General features: G+C 39.7%; 1 protein-coding gene across 1 annotated transcript in view; it reads right to left on the minus strand.

The window, feature by feature from the left end:
* fbxw4 (F-box and WD repeat domain containing 4) overlaps positions 1-3,388 on the minus strand; it is a 51,845-nt gene extending 48,457 nt beyond the window's left edge. Inside the window, exons 1-3 of the mRNA XM_076742817.1 lie at positions 3,007-3,388; positions 756-851; positions 236-421 (exon numbers count right to left, since the gene is read on the minus strand). Coding sequence (XP_076598932.1) covers positions 236-421; positions 756-851; positions 3,007-3,191 — 467 coding nt within the window. The 5' untranslated portion in view covers positions 3,192-3,388. The remainder of the gene's footprint in view (positions 1-235; positions 422-755; positions 852-3,006) is intronic.
* Between the last annotated feature and the right edge of the window lie 11,757 nt (positions 3,389-15,145).

Raw genomic sequence — 15,145 nt, forward strand, 5'->3', positions numbered from 1 at the left:
TATGCCATAAATGACATGAGCCTTCTAAAGAATGTAGCTACATGTGTGGGGACCACAAGAACCGTGAATGACTGCTTTGATTTCTCCTACGACTTCAGGATGCCAGTGGAGATTATAGGCTGTTTGACAATAAGTAAGACACAAATGGTATCTATTACTTTAGTATCCCTGATTGTTACATATTGTTGTCAATGCCAAATTAAGTCACAAGGAGAACAAACAGGGTATGAACTACCTTCCACCACTGATCAGGTGAGAGTCCATCACAACAAAGCGACAGACATCACCCTTGTGCCCCGAGTAGATTTCGAATGGTTTACAGTGAAGCCTCCCAGAGTCTTGGTGCAGACGGTACGCTCCAATATCAGCAGCCTGAGACAGAAAGAGTTTGTCTCCATCCAGCTGCAACCATGGCAGTAGTCTGAAGACAAGATATGTAATTTAAGAGAAATGTAAGTGATGGCAAAATTATTGCAATAAAACTATCATGATGAAGAAAAATAAATTTAGTTCAACATTGGAGGAAATACACCTATTTGCTTTCTTTTCCATGAGACAGAGAAAGAGATGGATATCAATCTCATGTATGTGCGTCAAGTATGAAGTTGAAGTCAGGCCATGGCTAACCTAGCTATACACAAAGCCCTTGGGCACAACACACATACATTACACTGTAAATTGTCTGGATGACAGAGTAAAAAGAGGTCAAAGTGTGTCTGCTTTTAAACCAGTGTATAGACAATTGACTCACTTACTTTGTTTTCCATTTGAGAGGAACAGCCCTTTTGCAGACCCCATCATACCAGTTTTGTGCTATCTTCACTCTCTCCTTCAGAGGGATGTGACGATATCTGCAATTACAGTGACAGTTTAACATAACTTTACTTTGATAACTCTGGATGTTGAAGACTGGATGTCATAGTGTTAGTTAGGATGAAAGCTTCAGTGTTTCAATGGTAGAGGGCAAACTGAAACAAATTCTTTAAAGTATGAATTAATTCATGAGGATTAAATGAAAAATCTGATATGGTGAATAAACAGTTTTAGACAGTCTTGACACAGCTATGGAGGAGCATTGATTATAGTATGAATATGTAACAGACCAATCCTAGAATCCATGTTTATGAAATGATGGAAAGCCAAAAATTGGAGTCATGTGTGAATGTGTAGTTAGTGGCTCTTATGTATTCAACCTAGTTAAATTGGGGAATTTTGAAGGATTATGTATCAGTCACAGAAATAAGTGTTACAATGTCAGAAAACATGTGGCAGGTTGATTAACAGAGCAACATATCTTCTCATTTCCTCTTGTCATATCTCTCCATGCAGACACTTCAGGTTTTATTTGTTCGTTATGTGAGATTTCACAGATATCATATCATTTATACCTGACTTTGAGGCCTGATGTTTCCTTATTCTAATGACTCATATCCAATTTAAGAACAATCTGGATTCCCAAACAAATCAGTAGTCCGCACACATTTCGCGATGTCACTCTTAAATGCTCAATTGTATTGGAGTAGCGGCAGATATTTCAAAACCGTAACTTCAGAACTGTTTGGATCAAGCACACATACATATATTTATATTTATTGTGCGTCAGATGGAAGCTTTGTTGTAGTGGTACAATACAAGGCTGCTTTAGTGTTTTAGGACATTGGACATGTTCTCTAAAAGCCTCACAGCTTGTTATAGGACCTGTCACATATTATGAAGTTTTGCCTCTATTCATTTTCTAACCCTCATGATCGTTGCAAGGTTGACAACTACCATTACACTGCAACAAGAGCAACCAGCGTAGGTCTGACCTGGTGGAGGAGAGGCCTGAGGGAGGAAACTGGGATGCCAGTGTGACTCAGGTTGGACTGTGTGAGTCAAGACACATCCACATATAAAGGGATGATTCCCACACAAGCTGCTCAGTACACATAAAGGATTGATAACAGTTTATAACAACATAGCTCTTATTTTCATTGCCACGTCTCTATCTCCCCTCATTTCCAAGCATCTCTCTACTGTCAGCTCTCTAATGAAGTCATAAAATGCCTTAAAAACAACAACAAAGTAACCACCAGGTTAACTGCTATCATTTGGTTGGCATGACCAAACCAGCTCCGCCAAGTCAAGAAACACAAGCAGTCAGACAATCAGACAGACTCGAAACAAGACCACTATTTACCCACACTATGTAGACCATTTTATTTGGAGGTCAAACTGAAAGTGAGTGGACCGGAAATATTGGTCTGTTTATACAACATTCATCACAATTCATAGACAGTCTGGATAATAGTTTTACTGATCATCATTATATCTTCTAAATAAGTCTGACTAACCTGGAGCTTTGTTTAGAAACCTGTGACTGTCTGACTGCTTCTTGTGTTTCTGATCCTGACTTCTTTTAGCCGTGCATTCTCAGATCTCTAAAATTAAGTTGATGAATGAGATGCTACACCTGACAGATGTGACAAATCTACAAATACTATACCCAAGTCATAATAAACCCAGGTTTCCTTTAACAGATTAGTTAATTAACTCTGCTCCACAACGTATATTATTCCTTTGAGAAGTTGAGAAGCCTGAAAGCTAACACTCATGATGAAACGAACAACATATTCATACTCCACTTGATCCTACTCACAGTCACTATTCATGATGTGGAAATCTGGTCTATAAAGTAATTCTTGATTGAATTAAAATGAGCAATATTCACTGGTTCTTGTAAACTGACATACAACTACCAGGGGAGTGTTGTTCAGACTGCCTGTAGCGAAATTTCATGGAGCCTAAGCCACAGGTGTAAAGCCAGTGCTACTGCAGGTGGGTCTCCTCCAGTACCCTGTGGCTTTACTCGGGAATGTAAACCGACTAGGCACTAATGGCCCACGCACAGCATGTGGCCGAACAGAGCAGCGCTCAGCGCAGACCGCCCCTGCACAGCACCGTCAGGCTAACGCTAAGCTAAAAATACACCGCAGCTCTCTAATCACTGTGCGACTGTTATCTTACATGTCCGTCCCATTCCGAGTAATTCCAGTGTTTAAAAACTCCTTAGCAATCTTCCTCCACACAGCGTCCCGATTTACAAAGTGGTAAATGGTTTTACAAACTTGAGAGAGACGACTGAGAGATTTGTAGTCCAAATAAGATAATATGTGGTAGAGAACATCCTCTGGCAGCTGGGCTAACAGCATGGTGGGCGCCCTGACAGCACCGCTGTGCCCTTCTCGTACTCTCTATCTCCGGGTCTCGGCGGCGTGTTGCCCCGCACGAGGTGAAACTTTGAAAAGACGGGTGTTAAAGAAAGTAAACAATATTCCATCTTTCAGAGAAGAGCGGGACACAGGAAACAGGAAGCCATTCCACTAAAGAATTGACAGCGGATGACGACGACGCTACGAACCTGGACGTGATGACGTATGAGCAAACTAATTCCAGGGCACGTAATGCTTAAAGATAGCTCAACAGAGAAGCCTCATTATGAAGAGGTGAGTCTTTAATGAATTTATCAGTTGTGAGCAAGCCTTATTTCTACCTACACGGTAAAACCAACACATTATAGCTTATACAACACACATGCGTGCCCACACACAAACTGATTTGCTCTCAGTAATAAAAGTAGTTACAATAACGATTCATTTAACACTTATTTCAATAAATAGCAAAGTTACAAAGTACTTCACAATAAAACAATACAGTGAAACAAAGAAACATACTAAAATGATGACATACGGTGAGAGCAAGCCAGAGTAGAGCAAGATAAAAACAAAACAGTTTTAAAAAAGGAAAAATGTTGGTTGTCACAGGTGGTTGAGACAGATTTGACTAGCCCTGGCTCCAAAGCTGTTACCCTCAGCCCGTTTAAACAACTGGAGACCTGATGTCTCAGGCTGCACTGTACTGCACAGGAGATGAACTTTTCAACACTGTACGTCAGAAGTTGATCAATGCCTAAAAAAGCTTCAGCATTTAAATCAGTCTATTACTGATACTACAGAGCCGTGTAAAGACGCAAGAATGAGAGTCACTGTACTGCCTTGCAGCAGCAGTTTGGACGAGCTGGAGGACAGAGTAAAGAGTGGCAGTAATCCAAGTGAGAAGAGATGAAGACTACTTTGTAAAGATAAGAACCTGTCAAAAATGATTTAATTTTAACTAATGTCCTGTGCTGAAGGGTGATTTTACTACCTCAGACAGCTTATCACATGATAGGCTGGAGTCAGATATTAACCGGCTTATTGTGAGCAGACTCCTTTATTTTAAGTAAAGACATGAAATCGAGCAAAGACATGACAGGTGACCTTTTATCAGAACTTCCAATTACATCTCATGGCTGTCCTTAGTGGATGGAAATTGCTCAGGTGTTATCATATGATGTACAGTATATATGGAACTTTGGTCATGTGACAGCAGGTGGCTGTATATTGGGTAGAGAGTGTAGCCTGTTCTTGCTTCTATTAAAACCCTGTAGACTGTCACATTCTTCATACAGTATTCTAAAAATGATAATAATAATGATTAGAAGAAGAAGAAACTTTATTTGTATAGCACCTTTCATATAGGAATTGCAGCTCAACGTGCTTTACAAGAAAGAAAGTGAGTGCTTTACCTAGAAAAAACAGAATGGACATAAAAACTACTAAAAAAATGAATGTAAAATAAGATGGAGATAAGGATGACAATAAAAATAAAGATGATGCATAAAATCACACAATAAAATATTAAAATGTAGATTAAAAATCTGAGTAGAATAAGGATTAAAATCTGAAGGAGTATATTCGGATTAACTCAAAATTTGCCACAAGGGGCTATACAATCTGTACAGTACATGACACCCTCTATCCTTAAGCCCTCAATTAGGTTGGGGAAACACTCACCAAAAACCGTTTTAAGGAAGAAACCTCAGGAAGAGCACCAGAGGAGGGATCCCTCTGCCAGGATAGACAGATATGCAATAGATGTTGCATGTACAGAAAACATAGTAAAATTACAGTGTGGATGCGGGAGGACATTGAGCAATTTCAGGTGTCACCAAACAGATAGGACCTGAACCACATGACTTCCTATCCACCATGGAACCTGGATTACAGACTACACAAACAAACAAAACCAAAACTCAAGTACAACATTTATCCACATAGCAAAATGGAACAGAAACACACAGAACAAGGGAGGAGAGGGTGAATCTTCTGGACTCTTGAGGACAAAGATCCAGATCCTAAACATCTGGAAAGAGGCACTAGCAGCACGGGGAGGGAGAGGTCGTTGGATGGCCGATGGTCCAGCACAGAGAAACCAGAGAGTGGAAAGAAGTTTAAACACACAGCTGGTGCTTGTGGGACAAACACAGGGATAAAGAGATGTAGATTAGAGAAGTGTGTGATTGTTCATTTAATCAGGGTTATGGTTTTATGATTGATAAATATACAACTCCTAGGTGACGCTTTTGGTTTAGGCCAAAGTAGCTGTGTGACCCCATCCTATTCAACAAACTGACTGTGGTGCTCAGAGAAACAGAGCTGTGTGTGAGAACAGAGCTTCCCATGGACCTGTTGAGTACCAACAGTCTGAAGAACCAACAGTCCTGTTTACAGCTTATCATAAGCAAGGTTCCACATTCTTTAACAAATATGTCTGCTGATATTCTACATTTTTCTTCTTGTCATTAAAGCCCATGTGTAAATTCAAACCAACAGTTAATAAATGCTGCTAATAAGTATTGTGTGTGTATCAAAGTCTGATATATCTTTTTCCTCTATGCCATAGAGTTTCATTGTCAACCCAAAACTATCAAAACACATTAGTGAACCACACTGTTGCAGTGGGTGATATGTTCCTTTATTACCATGAATGCACACTATTTATTTTGAGTCAATCCCACATGCACCATCCTACAGGCCCAAATGCTCACTGGAGCACCAAATGTAGATAATCCCCAACAAATAGTCCCCAACAAATGTTCTATCAACTCCTCTTTGGGTAACATTTGTTAACAGCATTGTTAGTTTTGGTCTTTTTATGGAATTGACAATAAGAAAATTATAAAGCAGATAGAAAACCAAAGTCCTGGTGTTATCTGTTTCAGACACGCCAGAATACACTGGATGACAGGCGAGACAGGTGGAGTAATCCCACTGGAAGACGGGGGAGTGGAGGGACACTGGAGCAAAAAGGCAGTTAGGTGGGCCAGGGGTATAATTTATGGGCTGCTTTAACTTTCCCTTGGTTTTCCCAAGGGATGGTACTGATGACACAGAACACAGGCAGGATTTCGCAGTTGTCTTTCAAAGCACTCTCTCAGTCAAACCATCGGAAAAGGCTAACCCTAACCCTAATGGGCAGGGGTTTAGTTTTTGGTCTGTGGCCAAGTGCTGGGGCAGCACAGCTCCTACTCCCTCAGAAGTGTCAACCTTGACAATGAACTACCAGTTGGGATCTGGGAGGATTGGGATAGAAGCTGATGTAAAGTGCCACTTGAGAGTCTGGAAAGCATGGTCAGCTTGGGACCACTGAAAAGCAAACTACAAGAGGTAAGGGAATGCAGTGGGGTAGCAAGAAACTGTAGTTATGGATGAATTGTCTATAGAAATTAGCAAACCCCAGGAACCACTGCAGCTGCTTGCTGTTGTTGGGTGCAGGCCACTTGCTGGCACCACTTGATGACAGTGCTGACCTTGGTGGAGTCTCTTTGAATTGGGAGGAGACTGTTTGGACTTGGAACTCGCACTTCTTGGCCTTAACAAACAGTTTGTTCATCCATCCACTTCACTGACTTTGAAGGGACTTCCAACTGCTCTGCCAACACATTATCTATGAAACACTGTCATGAACACAGAGATGGTGAGGGGTTGACCAGACAGAATTAACTTAGGGTGAACTCGGGGCTGAGAGTTTGGTGCACCAGTGCCCTCTTGCCTGTGATCCCCTCATTATACTGGAAAGGCTACGATGAAGTCGCCACCTGGCCACAGTAGAGACACCTCCTGTGAGACAGCCCTGGCATTTCCCTATGCCACCAGAGGTCTTGGAGGCAGGCATTGATCAGGTCCAGGTGAGGGAACTACAGTGCTTAAGAAGGGAGATGGGTGATGGTTGCCCTTTGGCACCTGACTGGACCCCTCCTCTCTCTGTCACTCTCTGGATGTCAATGCAGAGCCAGAGTCCTTGGAGAAACACTGAGAGGGTTGAAGAGATGTGGTTCTGTACCTTGAGTTGAGAGAGTGGGAGGTGGATGATTCCTGGAAATGATCATGGCAGAGATCTCCTGAGGCAATCTGTGATCAAGATGAGTTGCTGCCTGTGTCTGTGAATAGCACTCCTTGTGTCCCTTGAGTTATTACTCCTTGAGCACTTCCAAGAACCTGGGTTGGGGTCTGGGGAGTCAAAACTGGCCGAATTGAATGGTCGTACCCATAGACGCACGGACTCAAAAGCAGGACTCAGAGGCAGAGCAATTGAAAATACAGTTTCTTGATAAGAAGTTCAAGGCAGAGCTTGGTGAAAGATAATCGCTGAGGACAAAGCAGGCAAGGGGCAGGCAAGTGGAACCAGGAACAAACTGTGGTAAAAAAAAAAAACAACCCAAAAAACAAAGACGCTAATTACAAAACAATCCTATCATTCTATCCAAACTCCTTTTTAATAGTCAACATTCTTCCTCCACTCAACAAAACGATAATCAAACTGAAAGGTGTGTCCACTTTCCAAGGGGTACAACCAGGGAAGCAACTCAAAGAGACTTAAAGCAAAGAATTCTATGTTCTATAGGGGATTAGGAGTGGTAGAACATGGTGATAGATTAAGCATGTCAGCATATGGCGAAAACAAACAGGCAAAGCAAGACAAGGCCCTTATTCTAAATTATTATATGGAGCTTTTTATTACAGAACACCAACAGCTACAGATAAACTGGTGTGATTTAACTGGCAAAATAAGTTTTTTTTGTAATTATTGTAAACCTGCAGTGCAGGACTTTTACATATAAATGAAGGTCCATTACATTCAAGCCCTTGCCAAATGAGTTCACACAATGCTGATTAAGCCTATCAAGCCTGAGTTTGTGGCGGTAGCAATATGTCTTACGCCAACCAGCAAAGATTGCTTTGCCAGCGGTGAAGGAGGGAGCAGTCACAGTGACGGAGTAGGCTACTGCAACTAGGAACAAGGCGGAGCCTATGGCATAATAAGCGCATTTACTGTGTTTGTGTAATTACTGACACAGCCAGAAGGGGGAGACAAAAGTTCAGCATTGGGGGTTTAAATATAAAAAAGGATATAAACTTAACTGATATGTAAGGCACAGATGTGATAAAATTATTAAAAAAAATAGCATTAGAGATGTTTGGTGGCTTACATTTGTTAGCAGACTTCCTGTGAGAGCTGTAGTTTCATGGAGCTGTAATGTAATAACAAAAATGTCTAGTGATTTATTATAATGAAGATGAATCACAGCAGCAAATTTTAATGGACTAATAGAGATCACAAGAGGTCTGGATTAAATCTAAAGGCCTTGGAATCACATTCAGTGTGAGCTACAACTCATAATAGTCATAATATGGACCACTGGAAGAGAAGATGCCCTCCACACATAAAGGACTATTCCAACTAATAATCAGCATTGTATATTTAAAATTGTGGAAAAACAGATGCCACAACAGACTGTAATTGACAGAGACACAATCATCAAACAAATACTTTGTGATCTCTGGAGGAGGAGAACTGGATCAAGCTCAGTGTCTTCGATATGAAAGACACACATACTCTCAGACTCACTATTATAGACACTGTACAGACACTGAGTTTTGTGAATGCTAAGCAGGATACTCACTCATCATTTCAAATTCTATAATGGCTCTGGAAAGAGAAAAAGTTTTAAAGGGTCATCTCACCCAAATCTAAAGAATGTTGTTGTTAGTGTGAGTGTGAGAAGCAATAACATCTTAACTCAAGGGTCTGCTATTTCCATGGCTTTCAACTACACTCATGCACTGTCACACTATTCAACTGAGTAAACTTTATTTTCTGAGGAAGACCATGACATGTTGTTGGAAGCTCCAGACAATCCTAGTAGGTCATCCTTTAAATTTACACAGCTTCTCTGTTTACATTCAGTTGATTTGGCTGATCTATTTACAGTTCAGTTGATTTTAACTAAAATCCAGTATGATGTTTTACAGTGTATGACAACCCAGAGAATAATTTCAGTAGACAATGACACAAGGTTGAGTGTGATCAGAATGTCGTTTTACAGACAATGTGCAATAGAAGGAAAGTGGAAACCAGCCCAGCACAGCCCTGTGGCCTGTTTAGCCACTAAAACTGCCAAGGTTGTGTCACGGTCAAATGACTACCAAAAGTTGATTGACCTTATAACATTTTGTGAGGCGCTTAACCATTTAGCATCAGTAGCATCAGTTTGTGCTCATTCACATCATGAGGGTCCTCAAGTCTTCAGTTACGAGTAGCATCCCTGCAGCTCTTTGATCAGCTGAGCGCAGCTGCACATAATTGAAATATGCAGATCGTTTTTCTTTTTTTCTTTTTTTAAAAGACATGTCCCCTTGTTGAAAGCTGTTCTCTCTACAAGGCCATGTCCCAAACACTGGGCTGTCGAAAAAAATCATTTATGGTTGGCTTTCCAGCTGAACTGTCATGGCTAAAAGGAAATGAAGAGGTTGGGAGGAGGGATACGGGGAGTAGAGGGGATGTTTGGGGGTTGTGGCAGGGGTGTTTTCAAGGGAGCTATGAAGCGGGCGGGAGGGGTACGGGGGTCTTTCCGTTTGATCTTTTTAGGGCAGCAAAGAGGGAGGGGGCTCTGCCTGAGCTGGCAAACACATTTAGCTGGTAATTGTTCAGATCAGACTGACAATCAGTCTTCGAAATGCATGGACAAACAGAAGTTTACAGCTCCAATTGGAAAAGTCAACAGGTCTCGCATAAGGCCCGTACATAAACAATGAAACTGTCGAGCTGGAACTTCACTTTGATCAGTTGTTTGCGTTTCAATTATCCAGCCTGGTTGGACTGGTGGCTTTTGTTAATACTGCTGAATAGGGGCTTGCATTTAATGGGCTGCCTGTCATTTTTGATAGAGAATCCATCCACCTTACTGTGTTCATACTCAGTACATCTGAACATCCTCAGACAGTTGGTACAGTATGAAGTCACTGCTGGTGGTCACACTTACAGAAAGACAAATCCAATGTTAAACTATTTTTATACTGGATTTACTCTTTTCATTTTCCAATTTTACTATTACTGTGCAAATTTGTTTTTTCATTAATACTAATATCAAGTAATTGTAGTTCCTTACTGTTAAATGTGTGAGGTGAGTCATGGGCATAGAATAATGATATTAGATTAGCCATAATGAACAGTGTCTGTATGATTCCCAATAACTGTCCCTTCAGAACATAAGGGTTGGGTATGGAATGCCAATATTGAGTACATGCTGAATTGTGGCTGTAGTATTCATTGGTCTAGCCAGGTTTTAAAAATCATGAGTTCAGGACAGGAGCCCTAAGTGGAATCGTAGTCCCTCTGAGAAAAGTTTGCCACCAGCCTATAAGTTTTTTCTCCCTGTGTGACGGTCTAATGGTTCTTTCAAAGTATTTTCTACACTACCAGAATTACATTTCTTGTGGAAAAAATAGGACAAAAATTCCTTTTTTATTTTTAGATTTTATTTTCATATCATGTGTGCTTTGTGAGGGTGCATTTTTTATGTTTTGCAAACTAACACATGAAAAAAGTACTGGGCTGAGACAAACCTACCATACACTTAAGCTGCTAATGACAAGACTACATGACTAATGAGATGCATGAGAAAACCTTTCAACACCTCAGACTACATACAGAATATGTTTTTTTGTCATAATTGAGCAGTTTATTTGGAAATGAAGTGTTACCAATGATGCACACACAGAGATCTTTAACCCACACTGTGTAAATGTATATAAGAAGTAGCTGTACAACAAACTAACGAACATATGATAGAAAGACAGAAAGAAAAAGAAAACTAATACTATATCAACAACAGGGGCAGAAAAAATAAGAAGATGAGCAATACAGCAAACTCTTTGTGAAATTTAAGAGGAAAAAAAGAAACACTTCACATGTCAAGTGTCCAATATTCCAAAAAGAATTCAAGTCAATTTTTGGATCAAAAAAATTTGACCATCTTTGACGACCAAGGAACTGAACTGATCCATCCTCTGTCCTATCAGGTCCTGTCTGCTGCATTATTCAAGAAAGAGAGGTTCAGATGAAGATTCATAACACATACATTCAGACAGATAAGTAAAACATGTTAACATAAATCCACTGATATTCAAATTTCAACCTTAAGTATTCACTAGTGATTCAATTTAACAATTACATGTTCAGTTTCTTTTCAAATTGAAATTATAACAGCCTGTCTTTGATTCCACAGCCCTCCAAACAGCAGTCCCAACATTTGGAGATTTTTCTCAGCTCAAGACTAAATACTTTTGAGAAAGTCCAATTTCACAGTGAATACCTGTTAGTCTCTACTTCCCTTGACACCAGTTTGGCAAATCTATTTTCTGAAGAAATAATAGACTTAAAAAGACTTGTTTAGTTAAAGAAAATAACGTCTTGGTAATAGATAGATAGATAGATAGATAGATAGATAGATAGATAGATAGATAGATAGATACTTTATTCATCCCCAAGGGAAATTCACAAAGACTGAGTGCTCGTATTGCTAGTAATTGATCAATAACTTTATATCTGAAGGGGAAACATTAATTCCAGATGCACTTAATTTGGAGGTATCTCCATAACTGATGAACTGACAAGTAATATTCTTGACAAACATCCTTAGGGATATTCAGATTACTATATGACTCTCCCAGCATCAACAAGTCATAAACCTCAGTCTGTCAGGGTTAACAGGGATGTTTGCTCCCTTGGAAAATCCTTGTCTTACTGAATATTTCAGAGCATACACAAGTGGCTGGAGGTTGTAAGTGCTTTTTGATGGGGACAGCTTCTGTGTTGGCTTGTGGCATTCAAGGCTGCTTAGTGAGGCAGGGTCGCGTTCTCTGGTCACCCCTGCTATTCTATGGCCTCCACGGGGGGGTCGAGGCAGGGGTTAAATTGCTCCCTAAGCAAATGAAGAAGGTAGCTCTGTTTGTTTATCCGGGGTTAAGGATGATGGTCGAGGCTCAATAAAATGGATGAAAGCGTTACCCCCGTTTTTCTGCACTGGAATTGCTCCACATTTGCATGGTAGCATTGGCGACACAAAAGGTGTGACTTTTCCCACAAGCCAGTTTTGACTTTACAGACACTGGAGGGTTGGGGGTGTAATGGAGAGGGCAGACTTGGACCCTAATTTAATTAATTTACACAAAGTCTACTGGCCTTCCAGAGGGTCTGCAAAAATACCCAAACTACACTTTATCACTATTTTTCTATTGTTATCAGGTTACATCATTGAGTTATCATAAAGCACTGGCTTTAATTGATTGATCTGGTGTCTGTGAGTTTCCATAGGAAGTCCTAAGGGAAACATCCCTCTGTTAATCCACTGTGGAGGGAAGGGAGTTAAGCAGATTATTGTCTAGTATTGTCAAGACTAGTTAATTCAGTGCTTTGGGTTAGACAGCCTTTCATACGTCAGGATTAACCAGTGAAGGAAGTCGTCCATTTTTCAGCTGTGTCCTCTCAGCAGGAAAGAAGGGCGGGGTTACGAAATGTTCTCATCATGTCAAAGATCATTAATGGAGATTAGATGAAGTTGGATTTCCATGATAATATATGAACTATGAAGAGTAGCATGCAGTTGGTAAGACGATCATTTCCTATATCAGAAGACATTACAAGAGCACCAATGAGTCTTCCAAATTTTTAATTTCAACATTTAAGAGTGTCATGTCCAAAAACCTGAAAGTACCCAGTTACCTTTCATTAAGAACAAGGGATGAGGCAAAAAAAAAAAAAAAAAAAATCAGCACTAGATGTTAAAACTTTAATACCCCAAAGCTACAAATACCTACCAGTCCTCTGTCTTTTGTAAAGCTGTTGAAACACTGGGTTATGATAACCCCAGTCCTTAGCATACTGTAACTATACAAGAAGACATTATAGATAGTAGAGTTTCTAGGAAACCAGTCTGTTTTATTTTGTATTTTTCTTACTGTGATAAAATCTCATAGAGGTTTAATAATCATTTTGGTGGAAGCTGAAATTCGCCATCTTGCACCAGACAAACAAATTGTTGCATTTATAAAAGAACAGCATGATGGACCGAAGAAATCCAAATGGGTTATCAGCTGTAGAGCTGCTTATGCATTTCATACATTATGTGAGTTAGTTGATTAATCAATTAGTTGATCGATTGAAAAATAACTGTTTTTATCAGCTATTTTGACGATCAATTTTGACTTTGAATTTGAATTTTAGATGGACCCAGAGAATGTCAGCATGTTTTTTTGCTGACATTCTTTGGGTTCGTCTTCCCGAACATGAATAGTTTCTCTTTTTTTCCCCCAGCAAACTGAATATCAGACAAAACAAGATGTTTGAAGATGTCACCTTGGGTTTTGTAAAATTAATATGAATTTTTTAATAGTCCAACAATTAATTAATCAAGAAAAGAATTGGGATTAAATGATAATGAAAAGAATCATTAGTTGTAGCCCTAATCAGGTCTACATGCTTAGGTCAGTTAAACATCAAAAAACATGCTCCATGTATCTGGGTCGTTGGAGAGTACTGACTTGAATGGGGATTTTTTTTTTTTTTGTACTGTAAGTCTGTTTGGTTCTGCATATTGATGAGCTCTGAATTCTTCTAGTTAGGGCTGATAACACAGTTACCTCAAGTGTTACTATCTGGTAATGGGCTGATTACTCAGCATTCACTTTTTGTCCCTCTAGTGATGGGGCTGAAGAACAGCAGTCTAAGTATATTGGTATGTACACTATGTCCAACACTTTGGTCCACAGCAAGGTACCTGTACTAAGGGCCACACTGCCAAGTTGTGTGCTGGAGATATTCATGGATCAAAGAACATGATTCCTAATTGCTTTGATGCATTAGCTTTGATTGCCCCTTGTCCTCTGGAGTTGTTGACGATCTCATAATCTACTTGGATGATTTGAACTTTGCTGAGGACATTTATATGTCCAAGAAGATAAAACTCTTTTTGAAGTGAATAATTCCATAGCTTTTTCAAGTGCCACCCTTAGGACAAATATCCCACGACCACTGAGAGGTGTGTTCAGACTGTACACAAGTAGAACCCATACAGAGTCTATAAACTCAGTCACTCTCCACACACCTGGGGCCAAATGTATAAACCATGTGCAGACATGAAAAGTGTACATATGCCACTGTCCACACAGGTTTCTGAATATGTAGAAATCCACAGGTGGCGAGAATGTGCACACTGGTAAACATCTTTCACACCATGCTTAGCCTGTATGCCAATTTGCATAATGTTACAACAAAAAAGATTATAAAAGTGTAGATTTGGTTCTGATTTTATTTAGAACTTTTTTTCACTACACTGCATTAGGGTATAATCTATAGTTTACAAAACATTCACTATGATTGCATAGTGATGTGTGAGTGGTTAACAGCCTTTTGGCAAGCTGTAATTTTGTTATATCTTGAGTAAATATATTTGTTACTATGCATTATAATAATTAGAATTATAACAATCTATGTATAAATAAACAAATAAATACATAAATGACTTTTATATAAATAATACAGGGACTATTATCCAGTTGGGTAGTAAGAATAACCACCTTCAAGTGTGACCAATTAACAGGTCATTAAAATGACAGTATGTGGCTAGCACACTATCACTGTGCACAGTAGTGCATTTCTTGGCCTCACACTTGAAATCAGACCATGTTTTTTAATTCCCCCTCAGAGTATTGAGAATATTTCTTCTTAAATTATTCCACCATTTTCCCTCAAAATTAAATTAAATGCTGGGCCGTTATATGCAAACCAGGCAAGTGGGGGTGTTTTGGTAGCCATTTATAGTAAATTGTTGGGATGGTCAGAAGGCTTGTGCCTATGTGCACAATTTCAGGATGATTGAGATGTATAACACCAAGCCTGTAGGAATAGATGTATGTGGGGTTTTACAAATCTGATGAAAAGACTG

The sequence above is a fragment of the Chaetodon auriga genome, chromosome 11 (genome assembly GCF_051107435.1).
Source record: "Chaetodon auriga isolate fChaAug3 chromosome 11, fChaAug3.hap1, whole genome shotgun sequence".
Lineage (NCBI taxonomy): Eukaryota > Metazoa > Chordata > Actinopteri > Chaetodontiformes > Chaetodontidae > Chaetodon > Chaetodon auriga.